This window comes from Otolemur garnettii, unplaced genomic scaffold (genome assembly GCF_000181295.1).
Source record: "Otolemur garnettii isolate 467f Iridium unplaced genomic scaffold, OtoGar3 scaffold00156, whole genome shotgun sequence".
Lineage (NCBI taxonomy): Eukaryota > Metazoa > Chordata > Mammalia > Primates > Galagidae > Otolemur > Otolemur garnettii.
The window spans coordinates 3,877,541-3,894,162 of NW_003852551.1; the positions used below are offsets into that span (position 1 = coordinate 3,877,541).

Consider the following 16,622-nt stretch of genomic DNA (forward strand, 5'->3'; position numbering starts at 1 on the left):
GGATTCGAACCCACCAGCTCAGGTGTATATGGCTGGCACCTTAGCCGCTTGAGCCACAGGTGCCCAGCCTCAGCGGAGTTTTTTCTTTTCTTTTTTGCAGTTTTTGGCCGGGGCTGAGCTTGAACCTGCCACCTCCGGCTTATGGGGCCAGTGCCCTACTCCTTTGAGCCACAAGTGCCGCCAAGTTTTAATTCACTTTTCTTGTCTATTTCCTTTGATCTTGTTGCCCATCCTGTCTCCACTGAAACTTTCTTTTTTCCATGATTCTTTTTCATTCTGTCCCATAACTCTGGAGATCTCCAGGTTGAGTCTCAGCCTCCTTCCCTAACTATACATCCTCCTAAAAGTGGGCGTGCCTCAAGGCTCTGCCATTGGTTATCTAATTTTTTCACTCTGTATTTTCCCCCTCAGAAATCTTACTGTGACCTTCCTTTCACCTTTATGATCATGACCTCCAAATCTTTTCCAACCCTGGCCCCTAAGCCTCAAAGTACTTGGCCCATTTCTCCAATTCCTGTCTCCATCTCCTCCTAAATGTATTACCTTCATTTAAAATTTAATGTGTCGTCTTATACTGAGTTCCTCATGTTTCACCCAAACCCCTTAACTAAGTTGATTGACAATACAAAAGTTTGTACCTTTTGACCTAATTTTCCCACTCATGCAAATTTGTCCTAAAGAAAAAATATTGTTTTTTTTTTTTTTAAGAAGACACATGGATCCTGAAGAAAGAAAAAAAATTTTGAAGGAACTACCCCCCCCAAATTATATATACTTTAAAGCTAAATTTCCTTGATTTAAATCCCACTGTTGCCACTTCTTGTGTGATCCTGGGCCTATTATATAACTTCTCTGTGCTTTGGATTTCTGATTTGTAAAATAGGGACTATAATAGTACTTATTATATAGGTTGGTGTCTGGATGAAGTGAGTTATTATGTAAAGCACTTAACAACAGTACTGATACGTGGTAAGCACTGTAAAAATATTAGCTGTTATATAGGGCTCACTTTAGCTCTATTTCTAATAGTTAAAAACGGGGAACAATCTAGGAGGAATATTTACATAAAATTTAATAGATAAGGTTGATGGAATATATATAATAATTAAAGATCGTAATTGTGAGGAGTATAGCAATAAGGAAAATATTTATGATATACTTAAAAGAATATTTCTGGATGGCAAGGTTGAGGAATGATGGCCACTCACCTTATTGTTATGTAAAAATAAAAATCTCAGAAAGAAAGAAACAAGTTCCTCACTCATATTTGCTTTCAGTGTTACCATCATTCTCTCAGGTTTGAAATTTGAGTCATTTTTTTCCTTCCTCCCTCTTTCCCTACCACTAGTCATAATGTTTCTTAAATTCATTTCTTTGTGATCTCATGTCCTCCTCCCCTTAAACCTAGACGGTTGATTGCAGTAATCTTTTTGACTTGTTTCTTTCTTCCATTCCACCTTGTATACCGTCACAGACTGATTTTTCTAAGTTACCATTTTATGCCCATCTTGTTTCCTGCTTTTAAGGAAATTGTTATGAGCAATCTTCACTCCACCTCTTTAGAACCTGGACCCCAAACTCATTAGCTTGGCATTTAAAACCTGCTGTGTTTAGCCCCTTTTCCACCTTGCCAATTTTAACTTTTAGCTACTCTCATGAATAAACGTTTGTGTCAGCTAAACTATCTCCTTATAGATCCTCTTCAAATTTCTGACACCATGCCTTTGCAGATGTCTTGCTTCGATTTGCCTTACCTCTTCTTTCTGACTTACTCTTGCCTTACTCTCACTTCAGGGTCCCCTTCTCTTGAAGTCTTTCTTGGTCACTTGAGTCCTTACCGATTATTCCTGCCTCTGAATTCCTATAGTGTTTATTGTGTATAGCAGTTATTTATAGTGACTGTTACTTGTCTGTTTATATCCTTTATCTACAAATAGTACTAGAGGGTAAACTGTTCAAAAACAGGGATGAGTTTTTACTTCAGTGTTCTTAGGATAGGGCAAGTGCTCTTTGTATGTATTTTTTGAGATAAGAAAGCAACAAGCTCAAAATAGGAAGATAAAGAAAGTATTATACTTGTTAAGGTTTCAACGATTTTAAACCTCACTTTAAAAAATGCTGCAAAATGATTCTGTAGTTTTCAGAGAAGCTGTGAATATAGATCAATAGAGTTTTAACATGTTAGTAAAAACTAATCTCTGAGGCAGCGCCTGTGCCTCAAAGGAGTAGGGTGCCAGCCCCATATACCTGAGATGGCGGGTTCAGACCTGGCCTCAGCCAAAAACTACAAAAAAAACAATAATAAACTAATCTCTGTTTGGGTCTAAGCTGAGTTCAAAGGACTCTGCTTTTAGATTTTCTAAGGAACCAAAATTCTGAATTGTTATTCCTTCTGAGATTGCTTTACAAGGTAAATGAAACCCAGTTCCCAAGTTTGTCAGAATGAAAGAAAGGATATTCTTACTTGGTCTATAGTTTTAATCAAGGATTTAAGCTAGCAAAGAGAAAATGTATAACTTAATAAAATTAATGTGTTAATTTTCCTAGCTGAAAGTCTTTAAGGGGTATAATTTTGCTTTTAATGGGAATTAAAACCAAGTGATTCTGAATTAACGTGAAATTTCAAGTTCTTGCTTAATTTCTTTAGCGCCAGCAGAAACTTCAGAAGGAACGCCTCATGAATGACTTCTCTGCAGCCTTGAACAGTTTCCAGGCTGTGCAGAGAAGGGTATCTGAAAAGGAAAAGGAGAGTATTGCCAGAGCAAGAGCTGGATCTCGTCTTTCTGTAAGTTGATTTCCAAAGAAAGACCTTTGAAATTTGAGGACGCTCTTTCCCGAAGTGTTTTTTTTCCTCCTTGATTATTAGCTTTTGTTTACTATCACCTCAAATAACATACATATACATCAGCTGCTGTGGAAATGTCAGATTGGTATAACCTATATAAAAAACATGTATACATGTGGTCAGCTACCAGAAAGGAATATGCACAACTGTTAAAAAACATGGGAGGTTAGCCTGGCGTGGTGTCTTAGGCCTGTAATCCTAGCACTCTAGGAGACTGAGGTAGGTGAATTGCATGAGCTTGGAAGTTTGAGACCAACCTGAGCAAGAGGGAGACCCTATCTCTAAAAAATTGCCGGGCACTGTGGCAGGCACCTGTAGTCCCAGCTACTTGGGAGGCTAAGGCAGGAGAATCACTTGAACCCAAGAGTTTGAGGTTGCTGTGAGCTGTGACGCCATGGCGCTCTACCCAGGGGGACAGAGTGAGACTCTGTCTCTAAAAAGAAAAAAAGTATCAAAGAGCTATTAAAATATTAAGGTCAAAATCTAAGAGAGGTCAAAATCTAATCTAACACTCTCTTAGAGTTGGTAAATATACCCTGAGTATATTTACTGAAGGTAAACTTGAACTTCATTTTTGATGTCCTCATGACGTGAAGAGGATAAAAGTCAAAGCCCAGGGTCCACAAAGGCAGAGAATGTAAAAGAAGGTGCTTCTCAAATTAAACTGGCCTTAAATGACTATATCCTTATGGTAAGCTTGCTTTTGTAAGCCCTTTCTCCCCTAGTGGATTGCAAAAAGGTTACATTAACACTGAACTGAGCAGATGCTGGAGGAGGGCAGTAGGTAGGGGCAACTGAGACAATGTGTTGTGCCATAATATAATCTTCATGTTCTGTAAACTACATAAATTCATACTACTTGGTCCAAAGCTTCAAGCTTCAAGTGGTCCTAGACTGGTAGAGCGCCTATATAGCAGGCAGAAGCAAACATAAATTCTCTCTGTGGAAAGATACCTTGAAAGAATATCTCAGACAGTTTTTCAAGGGCAGTGAGTAGCACACAGTTAAAGATAACCAAGTATATGATGAGGCAAATTACCCTAAACAAGAACTAGTAAAAATAACAATGAAGTGAAATGTAACTAAAAAGACTTTTATATATTAGAATTATAAGGCAACTATACTTTCTGCATTAAAAGAAATAATAAAAAACTTGAAAACATCTGCAGGAAACTACAAAAACCTTTGAAAATCATGAAAAGGGGCTTGGCGCCTATGGCTCAAGTGGCTAAGGCACCATCCACATACACCTAAGGTGGCAGGTTCAAATCCAGCCCGGGCCCACCAAAACAACAATGATGGCTGCAACCAAAAAATAGCCAGGCGTTGTGGCGGGTGCCTGTGGTCCCAGCTACTTGAGAGGCTGAGGCAGGAGACTCGCTTGAGCCCAGGAGTTGGAGGTTGCTGTGAGCTGTGATGCCATAGCACTCTACCCAGGGGGAAGCTTGAGGCTCTGTCTCAAAAAAAAAGAAAGAAAATCATGAAAAGGATTTCTAAAATTGAAAGGCATCTTAGGGAATTAAAAACTTAATGGATTGGGTGGCGCCTGTGGCTCAGTGGGTAGGGCACCGGCCCCATATACAGAGGGTGGTGGGTTTGAACCCAGCCTTGGCCAAACTGCAACAACAAAATAGCCAGGCGTTGTGGTGGGCGCCTGTAGTCCCAGCTACTGAGGAAGCTGAGGCAAGAGAATCACCTAAGCCCAACAGCTGGAGGTTGCCATGAGCTCTGACGGTACAGCACTGTACTGAGGGCGACAAAGTGAGACTCTGTCTTTTAAAGAAAAAAAAAACAACTTAATGGATGGATAGCTTAACTAGAAAATCAGTAAGAAGGTATTACCCAACATGTAGCACAGGAAGTTAAGAGCTTAAATATATAAGAAAGATCATGAGAAATGGAGAATGGAGTGAAAAGATCTAATATGATTTTTTTGTTTTGTTTTATTTTGTTTTGTTTTATGACAGAATTTCACTATGTCGCCCTCAGTAGAGTGCTGTAGCATCACAGCTTACAGCAACCTCCAACTCTTGGGCTTAAGCCAGCAGTTCTCAACCTGTGGGTTGCAGACCCCTTTGTAACAATGAAAATATATCCTGCATATCAGATATTTACATTACAATTCATAATAGTAGCAAAATTACAGTTATGAAGTAGCTACAAAAATAATTTTAAGGTTGGGGGTCATCACAACATGAGGAACTGTATTAAAGGGTCGAGGCATTAGGAAGGTTGAGAACCGCTGGCTTAAGCGATCCTCTTGCCACAGCCTCCTAAGTAGCTGGGACTACAGGTGCCTGCCACAATGCCCAGCTATTTTTTGACTGTAATTGTTATTGTTGTTTGGCAGGCCCGGGCTGGGTTCAAACCCTCCAGCTCTGGTGTATGTGGCTGGTGCTCTAGCCACTGAGTTAGAGGTGCTGAGCCTCTAATATGGTTTTAATTGCAATTACAGAATGAGATTAAAGTAAACATAGAATACAAGTGACATTTGAAGAAGTAACGACTGATAATATTCTAGAACTGATGAAAGACAGTAGTCTATAGTTTCTTTTTCTTTCTTTCTTTTTTTTTTTAATACCTAGTTTCTCTTTTTTTTTGCAGTTGTTTGGCCGGGGGCCGGGTTTGAACCTGCCACCTCCGGTACATGGAGCTGGCGCCCTACTCCTTTGAGCCACAGGCACTGCCCAGTAGTCTATAGTTTCAAGACGCCTAAGAAATCCCAAGCAGAATACATAAAGTCTCTTATCTAGATACATCAAAGAGAAACGTCCAAGTACCAAAGACAAAGAGAAAGTCATAAAAATAGCTAGAGAAACAATAGAATACCTTCAAAGATGCAATAGATTGACAGTTGACTTCTCACCAGCAACAATGGAAGCCAGTAGATTGTAATCTTGAATGTTAATGATGGATAATAACAGCCTAGGTGGGATTCTAAACCCAGTAGAAATATATATCCAAAATGATGGCTAGTTAAAGTCCTATCAGCATACCTTATTCTAAAGAATGTACTTCAGGTAGATGGAGAGTGATCTCAGATGGAAAGTCTAAAAAACCCAAAAGAATGAAGAGCAAAGAAAGTGGTAAATACATGAAAAACAAGCCACAGGCAGGGAGAAGATATTGCTGTATTGTAATTGACAAAGGGCTAATATTTAGAATAAATGAAGAATTGCTATGAATCAGTATAAAATAGATACAATACAATAGAATAAAAGTTTTCAAATTTTTTGATCTCAGAACCCCATTACATTTTTAAAAATTATTAAAGGTCGAGCACAGTGTTTCGCATCTATAATCTCAACATTTTGGGAAGCCAACATGGGAGGATTGTTGAGCCAGAAGTTCAAGAGTGAGATCCTGTCTCTTAAAAAAAAAAAGTCTATAAATATTGGGAAACTCTTACAGTGGTGGATACAAGTCTTCTAAAATTCTTTATTTTCTTTATTTGAAAGCTACATTTTTGTCATTGAGGATCTGCAACCCTCAACCATGATAGGCTCATGGTTTTTTTATTTTTATTTATTTTTGAGACAGAGCCTCAAGCTGTTGCCCTGGATTGAGTGCCATGCATCACATCTCACAGAAACCTCAAATTCTCGGGCTTAAGTGATTCTCTTGCCTCAGCCTCCTACATAGCTGGGACTACAGGCTCCTGCCACAATGCCTGACTATTTTTTGGTTGTAGTTGGCACTGTTGTGGCAGGCCCAGGCTGGGTTCGAACCTGCCAGCTCCGGTGTATGTGGCTGGCACCTGAGCTGCTGAGCTATAGGTGCCAAGCCAATAGGCTCATGTTTATTTTCAAGAAGTTATCTGCCAAATACCCATTTAAAAAGTTTTTAAAAGCTTATAAAAGGTTTAAAGGATTTCATAAGCTTTTTATAAAATCTTATAACAGTGTATATATTGTTGGGCAGCGCCGGTGGCTCAAAGGAGTAGGGTGCTGGCCCCATATACTGGAGTTAGTGGGTTCAAACCCAGCCCCGGCCAAAAACTGCAAAACCCCCAAAACTATATATATTGTTTTGTTTTATTTTTGAGACAGAGTCTTACTCTGTTTCCCTTGCTAGAATACATTGGTGTTACCATAGCTCACTGCAACCTCAAACTTCTGGGCTCAAGCAATCTTCCTGCCTCAGCCTCCTGAATAGCAGTGATCATAGGCATGTGCCACAATGCCCACCTAATTTTTCTACTTTTGTAGAGACAGGGCTGTGTTCTTGCTTAGGCCAGTCTTGAACAACTGACCTCAAATGATCTTCCTTCCTCACCTCCCGTAGTGCTAGGATTATAGGCATGAGCCACTGCACCTGGCCAGACTATAGTGAATCAGTAAAAATTGGCATTCCCTAAAAAAGTGGCTAGTTCAGCCTGCAACTCAATTATACAAGTGCTTTTCCTGGAGACAAACATATTTGTTTACTTTTTATTTTTAAGGAGATGGGGGTCTTTGCTATGTTGCCCAGGCTGGATTCAAACTTTTAGGCTCAAGCAATTCTCTCACCTCAGCTTTGTGACTAGTAGAAATGACAGTGCACCACTGTGTCTAGCTCAACATTATATTTCTTTTTTTTCCTTTGAGACAGTGTCTTACTATGTCAACCTTGGTAGCATGTGTGGCATCTCACAGCAATCTTACTCTTGGGCTTAAGCAGTTCTCTTGCCTTAGCCTCCCAAGTATCTGGGACTACAGGCACCCGCCACAATGACTGGCTATTTTTTTTTTTTTTTTTTGAGACAGAGCCTCAAGCTATCCCCCTGGGTAGAGTGCCGTGGCATTACAGCTCACAGCAACCTCCAACTCCTGGGCTCAAGCAAGTCTCCTGCCTCCGCCTCCAAAGTAGCTGGGACCACAGGCGCCCGCCACAACGCCCGACTATTTTTTGGTTGCAGCCGTCATTGTTGTTTGGCGGGTCCGGGCTGGGGATTCGAACCCGCCACCTTAGGTGTACATGGCTGGCGCCTTAGCTGGTTGAGCTATAGGCGTCGAGCCATGACTGGCTATTTTATTGTTGTTGTCGCTGTTGTTTAGCAGGCCCAGGCTGGGTTGGAACCCACCAGCCCTGGTGTATGTGCCTGCCCCCCTAACCACTGAGCTACGGTGCCAAGCCAACATTATATTTTTTTATGCGGCACTAGTACTTTATGCACACTTCCCATTTCAACCTATGGGATGTTAACAATATGTATACTGAAGGGTCAAGATTTAATGAATTAATAATTTGTATGGCTTCCGGGACAAACTGGCTTTTTTTTTCTCTATTGTGGGTACATGGTGGTGAAGAATACAATAATACTGTATAATTTGGTGCCACTGCTTTGAGTCATTTTATCCACCATTGCGTTTGCTCCATGGCTATAAATGTCAACACAGTGAAAAAGACACAAACATATTAATGTTACTTTGAATAATGGTCAAACAAATGAAAAGGTACTGAATGTTTTTAGTAGTTGTGAAATTGCAGCTTAAAACAATAGTGTGGTAGTATTTCATGTCTAGAATGAGAGCAACAGTTTTTAATTGTGAGAACTGGGGGTCGTTGCAGATATGATGCAATGTGTGGATGTGATGCAGTATGTCAGTCACTTTTTAAAATGCAAAAAAATGGTCTTTACAAAAATCATTTGTGATAATGGATATTCTAAGGAGGAGAGAGGCAGCTGTAATTGGAGAAGGGCACATGGGTAGGCTCTTAGGACACTGGCAGCGTTTATTTTGATCTAGGGAAAAAGTAAAAAGAAAAAGAAAAGACATACTGCTAAAGCATTCCTCTGGGTGGGTTGATTTTTAAAATTTTCCTCATTGCTGTTATAAAAAGGGTAAGCTTTTTAAACGTGAAAATAGATTGGTCTTTAACATTTTTGTTTTAAATTACAAAAGTATAGAAACTGTTCTCCAAGATAATTTTATCTTAAAAAGAAGGAAAAAAAATTACAAAAGTAATACATGCACAAGACTGCTTCTAAGTAAGTTTGCTCCTTAGCAGCCAATACGCTATGTGTCCGTTAAAAAGTTTTTACATGTTCTGAAAATGTGTTTTCTGTAAGTTTTCAACCCTCTCCCTTATTACGTCTCCCCCAAATTCTAAAATAGGTTATTATTACATTTTTTTGTCCTTCTCTCTTACCCATGTTCTTCTTTCATCCTATTCAGTATGGTTTCTGTTCTGGGCTCAAGCTGGAATGCAGATTTGCTTTCAGCCACTTCACACCCATTTCTTAGTTGAGACAGATTGCCAGAGTCCTGTGTCACTGTTGGAGCCAAGGGATGCTGCTTCTTTATACTGTAGCTAAGGAAACCCTTGTTTTGCGTGTCTGTCTGTGACATGTTTCTGGATAACAGTAGCAATAATGCCATCTGCTTTCTAGGCAGAAGAGAGGCAAAGAGAAGAACAGCTGGTCTCATTTGACAGGTAATAGAATTATTCATATAACCTGCTGGGTAGCTGAGATGGGGGGTCTGTATCTTTATTTTTAATTTTAAAAAATCAATGAGAAAAAAGGGCTACTTGAGGTGGGTAACTTATAAACTATAAAATAAAAAAGTAAAAACCATGGGCTTTTCCAAGATCTTTGAGTTATGGAAGAAATAATTTCAGGGTGAGTAAAAAATTCCAAGAAACCCCTGACGTTTTATGTGTTGGAGACGAAGCTTAACTCCCTAGGAATAACTAAGGATAACATTTACAGATTAGAAGGTCTAAATCATCTTACTGCTAGTTCAGATTTAAGTTCTTCAAAGTTCTTAGGTCTCTGTTTACTCATCTGTAAAATGGAGGCAACCCATCCTTTTGGTAATATAAGAGGAAAAGCAGACAATTTGTATCTAAAAGATGTCTCCTGGCTCAGTGCCTGTGGCTCAAGTGGCTAAGGCGCCAGCCACATACACCTAAGGTGGCGGGTTCAAATCCAGCCTGGGCCCACCAAACAACAATGACGGCTGCAACCAAAAAATAGCCAGGCGTTGTGGTGGGTGCCTGTGGTCTCAGCTACTTGGGAGGCAGAGGCAGGAGACTCGCTTGAGCCCAGGAGTTGGAGGTTGCTGTGAGCTGTGATGCCATGGCACTCTACCCAGGGGGACAGCTTGAGGCTCTGTCTAAATAAATAAATAAATAAATAAATAAATAAAGTCTCCTTTCTTAGCTTCTCCAAGTAATCCCATAGAAATGTGTCCATATTATTAGTTCAGCTTAATGTTTTATCATGTTAAGGTACAAATTTACCTCTCCCCATTGTACAATGACCTCAAAGGCCTGGAGTCTCTTAGTCTTAACTCAGTTTGTATCTCCAGCACATAGAGGATATTCTTTAAATATTGTAGAGATGAAGTGTGATTTATACCTATTATTGGAAAAATGCATAATACTGGAACTTCAAAATATTTTGTGTCTAGTATAATAAGTAATATGCCTTCCTTTCAAAGAGTTGAAAAGAAGAGTTACAACATTTCAGTAGCTTTTTGTGAAGAGGTAATTAACCTAAAGCATAACCTCAAGGAAATTTCAGAACTCCAGAAGATGTGATTCTCTGAAACTAATTGGTGAAGCATGATAGGTCACTTAGCCTGTTCCCCTCTACCCATTTATTATCCAAGGTACCAACTCAGCTTGCACTTCGAAAGTGTTCTGGAAGAGGATGGCTCAGTATAATTTACTGAGTTTAAATTTCTGGCTACTTTCATTGTCCCAGCAAGACTGTAAAGTATATCACTAAGTGGAAATAGCAAGGAGTTCCACCCTCATCTTGAGCTTCCATGGGCGAAGCTAAGACTTTGCTTTCCTGGTGTTATCAGCTCTTTGCCTCTAGATATGAAGAATGTGGCCCTTAGGGATTTTGTGTAGATACCAGAGGAATTGAAGCCCTGGTAATGTCTTTGCATAAGTTCTCCTAGCAGTAGAGATGTTGTACATATGTCTTGTCACACCTTAGGGAGGAGGAATCAACTAGTATCTTTGTCTCCCTGCAGCCATGAGGAGTGGAACCAGATGCAGAGCCAGGAGGATGAGGTGGCCATCACCGAGCAGGATCTGGAACTTATTAAAGAGAGGGAAACAGCAATTCGGCAGCTGGAGGTGAGAACCAGGTTATGTTTGTTGTTTGATTCAGGGGGTCTGTAGGAATCTGGACTCTTTACCTACATTTTCTCTCTATAATTATGAAAAAGCATGAACGAGTATTACCTGTCTCAGTGTAATCATGGGGAATTTGAACTACTGTTACGATGATTTCGACCAGGAGTACCTGAATCCTTTTCTCAACCACATCACATCTTACATGTTCCGTTTGAGAAATATGCATGGAGAACAGACCTAGGCAAACAGATATTTTGTTCCCAAATCTTACTGCCAGTGTCTGGGTTAATCTAGGCTGTATGGAGAGCCCCTTCACTTAGTCTGAATAGCCCAATATAATAGGTGATCCAAAAGTCTTGCTCCATTTTTGTGTATCCTGAGATCCAGTTCCAAGTTGTAGATCTTACCACTTCAGTTGATTAGAGACACAGGAACAGTTTTTGAGGTAGAGGCTAAGGGAGATGTCTGTAAGGCCTCCCTTACCTAATTGAGCTTCCAACATTTAACTTTATCCAATAACCATTAAAATTTCCTTAAACCTGGGGCGGCACTTGTGGCACAAAGGAGTAGGGCACCACCCCGATATGCTGGAGGTGGTGGGTTCAAACCCAGCCCTGGCCAAAAACTGCAAAAAAAAAAATTTTTTTTCCTTAAACCTGAGAAGTGTTCCCCTCTGTGGACATAGAAGACCACCATCAGTGGGGTAGGGGAAAGAGAAAAGGAAGGAGAGAGATTCTTAACATTTATCTATAGCAGTGGTTCCGGACCATGACTGCATTAGAATCACCTTAAAATTATTTTCAGTAGCTCCAGCTCTTCTCTCTAGCTGCCCCCCACCAATTATTAGATTGGACTCTATGAAATTCCTGTTTCTTGTAGTTTAAAAATGGGCAAAAATTGGCTCGGCGCCCACAGCACAGTGGTTATGGTGCCAGCCACATACATTGTAGCTGGTGGGTTCGAGCTCGGCCTGGGCCTGTTAAACAACAATGACAACTGCAACAGAAAATTGCCGGTATTGTGGCAGGCACCTGTAGTCCCAGCTACTTGGGAGGCTGAGGCAATAGAATCGCTTAAGCCCAAGAGTTTGAGGTTGCTGTGAGCTATGATGCCATGGCACTCTATCGAGGGTGACAAAGTGAGACTCTGTCTCAAAATAAATAAATAAATAAAATATAAATGGGCAAATATTCATAATTTTATATGGTTCAACCTAGTAAGTCATAATTTGGGAGTGAGACACTAGGCTTGAATGCTTTTTAAAAGCTCCATGACTGTTAACGTGCAGCCAGGATTGAGACCCACTACTCCAGAGGCTGCCAGTGTCTGTTTTTAGATGGGCAGTTTATCTTCAAGTTAGAATTATTTTATTGCCTTTAAAGATGTCATACCTTTCTTTTACTTTTTCACCTACTGCTACTAATCATTGACATGGGATTCTAACATTAGAATTATTATTGGCCTTCTTTGTCTACTGGTTTCACATCCTTGGTTCAACTAAATGTGGATCAAAAAATATTTGGAAAAAAACAAACAATAAAAAAAGAACAATAAATAATATAAGTGTAAAAAGCAATATAGTATAACTCTACACCATTTTATATCAGGGACTTGTAGGGGAAGATCCAGTCCCCTGTGGATACTGAGGGACAAAGGTACTATTATAACACAAAGTAGAATGAGACATGTAGAGCTAAGGAAAGAACTGTAATGGATGTTGGGAATGGATCATTTAGCATTCAACAGAATGAAGTCTGAATTCCTTACCCTGGGCCTAATGTTTATATCCAATCATTTCCTACCTTTGACATACAAACCCTATGTTATGGCCAAGCTGGAATTTGGACTAAAGGTCTGTTTATATGACCTTTCCTTTGCTTTAAGGCATAACTCAACTCCTTCCTCTTCTGCAAAGTCTTCCTCTTCTGCACACCTTTCACTACCATTCATTTGGTCATTTCCTGTATAACACCCTTTCTTCTTATTGAATTGCGTACTTATTCCCCAACCCTCCGCCAGTTAGCTGATCCACAGCAACTAGCAGACTGCCCCAGCTATAGTAAATTCTTAGCAAATGATTGAGATGCTGGCAAGAACTGCTTTTGCCAAATTATGATTCCAATTACACTTCAAATTGGATTCTTCTTTTTTGTTTTGACACAGAGTCTCACTCTGTCACCCTGGCTAGAGTGCAAAGGCATCATCATAGCTTGCTGCAACTTCAAACTCCTAGCTTCAAGCGATCCTTCTGCCTTAGCCTCCTGAGTAGCTGGGACCTACAGGCATGCACCATCATACCCAGCTTAGTAAATTGGAATCTTCTAATGGACATCGACATGTCCTAGTTAAATGAACCCTCAAATTTCCTCAGGGTCATGTTCCATATGGGCATCTCTTTAATAGGGCAGGTTTCTATTTCCCTTATATAGGGGATTTTACCACTGTTCAATTCTTTCATCACTACTAGGAAAATGGGACACACTTCAGCCCACCAAACTGATTTGTTTTTATCTTCTTTGATTAGAGTAGTGGATTTCCGAACAGGATGTTCCATAAGCCAAGCAGCTGACAGTCTGTTGAGAGTTGTTTATAGGGTACTATCCAAGGAGCAGTAGAATCCTGTAGCTCCTCACACAGTTCCAGAGTCAGTCCTAGGGAAATAGAGGCTCATTCCTTTTATTCTCCTTACTTTCCCCAGGTAGCATGATCCTGTACAAATCACTTAGATTTTCTAATCCAAAGTCCTTGCAGTTGTCTTTGGAAGGTGTTCATAGGCTTTGCGATTATGCGTGGTAGGCTCCATATGTGGCTCTCACACTGAGAATTTGTCCGGACCAGCATGCTACCCTTCTACTCTATGCTTTTGGGGCTTGGGTGATCCTACTGGTTCCCATGAAATATATCTAGTTAATATTGCTTGAAAGTTAGATTTATATGCTTTCTATTTTATAATATAAGGTAGGTGATGATAGATCATTTTCTATTTATGGAGAAAGCATGCTTTCTAGAGCCTTAAAAATACATGTTATATTAATAGCTAAAATTTTGTGTAAGTAAAAGAAATGAATCTCTTTACATGTTACTTAATGTTAGATAATTATTTTTTGTCTTTCTTAGGCTGACATCTTAGATGTCAATCAGATATTTAAAGATTTGGCCATGATGATCCATGACCAAGGTGATCTAATTGGTAAGTATTATTGATACTTCTAACCTCAAGGTGAATTGTTAGTATTTGTGTAAAAAGAAGTCACCAATGGTGGCACATGCCTCCAATGGTGGCACATTATCAGTAGGCTGAAGACCAAGGATCACTTGAACCTAGGAATTCAAGGCCAGCCTGGACAACATAATGAGACCCCATCTCTTAAAAAAAAAAAAGTACGACATGTCAGCTATAGAATTAAAGTTTAGGAATACCATTTAAAAATTATTAAAAGCATTTTCTTAGCAGTTGTCTTCTATTGTCAAATGTAGGAGTTAAACTGAGGCCTCATGAATATTCAGCCCCATTCACTTGCTATATCTTGTTAAGTCTTTGTTTGGAGAAATAGCTTTCAGGTGCCCAGCTTTTCTGTCCAGAAACTTGCACAGTTATGAGATTAGTAACTCTTTTTTTAAAGCTTTCAATGTGTAAATAATTTCAGGTTTATAAAAAGTTGTCAAAATAGGTTTGGTGCCTGTGGCTCAAGTGGCTAAGGCACCAGCCACATACATCTGAGCTGGCAGGTTCAAATTCAGTCCCGGCCTGCCAAACAACAATGACGGCTGCAACCAAAAAATAGCTGGGCATTGTGGTGGGCACCTGTAGTCCCAGCTACTTGGTAGGCAGAGGCAGGAGAATCATTTGAGCCCAGGAATTAGAGGTTGCTGTGAGCTGTGATGCCACTGCACTCTACTTGAGGCTCTGTCTCAAAAAAAGAAGTTGCAAAAATAAAAATACTACAGGCACTCCTTTATACCCTTTATCCAGATTTACCTCCTGTTCTCTCTGCGTCTCATTTTCTCTCTGTGTCTGTACATACATACACATGCATGTATTTTTCCCTCAGTCATTTATGGTTGAGTTGCATACATTGTAACCCCTCACACCTAAATACTTAAGTGTTTTGTTTTGTTTTGTTGAGACAGAATCTGAGTAGACTAGGTTAGAGTTGCCCAAGTTAGAGTGCCATGGCATCAGCCTAGTTCACAGCAACCTCAGACTCTGTAATCCTGCTGCCTCATTTTCCCAAGTAGCTGGTACTACAGGTGCCTGCCACAATGCCCAGCTAATTTTTCTATTTTTAGTAGAGACAGGTTCTTGCTCTTGGGTCAGACTGTTCTCAAATTCCTGAGCTCCAGGGATCTTTCTGACCAGTTGTGGTGGCTCACGCCTGTAATCCTAGCACTCTGGGAGGCCAAGGCAGGTGGATTGCTTGAGCTCAGGGTTTCAAGACCATTCTGAGCAAGAATGAGACCTGGTCTCTATTAAGGACATAGTGGTGCATGCCTATAGTCCCAGCTACTCGGAAGGCTGAGGAAAGAGGATCTCTTGAGCTCAGGAATTTGAAGTTGCTGTGAGCTACAATGATGGCACATATAATACCCAGGGTGACAGAGTGAAACTCTATCTCAAAAATAGAAAAGATCCTCCTGCCTCCCAGTGTGCTAGTATTATAGGCATGAGCCATGGAGCCCAGTCAGACTGTTCGCCTCTTGAGGTAGTAACTTTCAATTTCATGGCTGGAGAGTTGGGATGGTGGCAGTGACACCAGGACCTATAACATCAGATATCTGTTCTGTTTGCAGCCTTGAAACAAGTGAGTGTTCTGAAACATCTGCTTGTCTTTTTGCAGATAGTATAGAAGCCAATGTGGAAAGCTCAGAAGTGCATGTTGAAAGAGCCACTGATCAGTTACAGCGAGCTGCTTACTATCAGGTAAAAGCAGATACCAAAGAGTCACTCTCTGTGCTGCAGACTTCACGGGCCATCACAGGATATTGACATAATTGAGAATAGTTGCAGCCTTTTGCTTAGGCTTAGGCTAAAGGAAGAAGTCCCCATAATTGCAGTTCCACTTCCGTTTTTAGTATTTCCCTTTGCAAATAGATGTTCAAAAAATCCTTGAACCTTGATAAACTTACCAGAATCCTCTTAGCTGCAAAGCTGATTCCATAAGCTAGCATGATGCCTAAGTCTGGTATAAGGCTAAACTAATATTCTAAATAGCTAAAATATGTTTCAGATAGAGGCACAGTTAAAGTAGGGCTTCATAGATACTGCATGTTGTCTCTTGCCACAGAAAATGGACATAGAATCAACTTTTGACTGCTATTTATATATGAATAAAGATAGGTTAATCATGATGGAACTAATTCCTATAAAGTAAAATCCTTCTATATATTAGTTGACTCCTGGGTTTTAAGGCTTATCTGGGTCTTTACTATGAATGAGGTCCTTCTCATTTCCCATCAAGTTGGTGTTGCATGGCTTTTTGAAATAAATAGCATTTTAGTCATTTTCCATGTTCCTCAAAAAGCTGTATTTTACCTGGGAATGCTCTTAAAGAAATTTGTATTTAATATTAGTATTTTCTTTAAAAAACTATGTGATGATTGGCTCAGCGCCTGTAGCTCACGGCTAGGGTGCCAGCCACATACACCAGAGCTGGCGGCAGGTTCGGATCTAGCCTGGGTCTGCTAAACAACAATGATAACA

The 16,622-nt window shown here is 40.1% G+C and overlaps 1 protein-coding gene across 1 annotated transcript in view; it reads left to right on the forward strand.

The window, feature by feature from the left end:
* STX12 (syntaxin 12) overlaps positions 1 to 16,622 on the forward strand; it is a 41,281-nt gene that overhangs the window by 20,933 nt on the left and 3,726 nt on the right. The window contains exons 4-8 of the mRNA XM_003799826.3: positions 2,648 to 2,785; positions 9,219 to 9,262; positions 10,816 to 10,921; positions 14,039 to 14,111; positions 15,760 to 15,842. Coding sequence (XP_003799874.1) covers positions 2,648 to 2,785; positions 9,219 to 9,262; positions 10,816 to 10,921; positions 14,039 to 14,111; positions 15,760 to 15,842 — 444 coding nt within the window. The remainder of the gene's footprint in view (positions 1 to 2,647; positions 2,786 to 9,218; positions 9,263 to 10,815; positions 10,922 to 14,038; positions 14,112 to 15,759; positions 15,843 to 16,622) is intronic.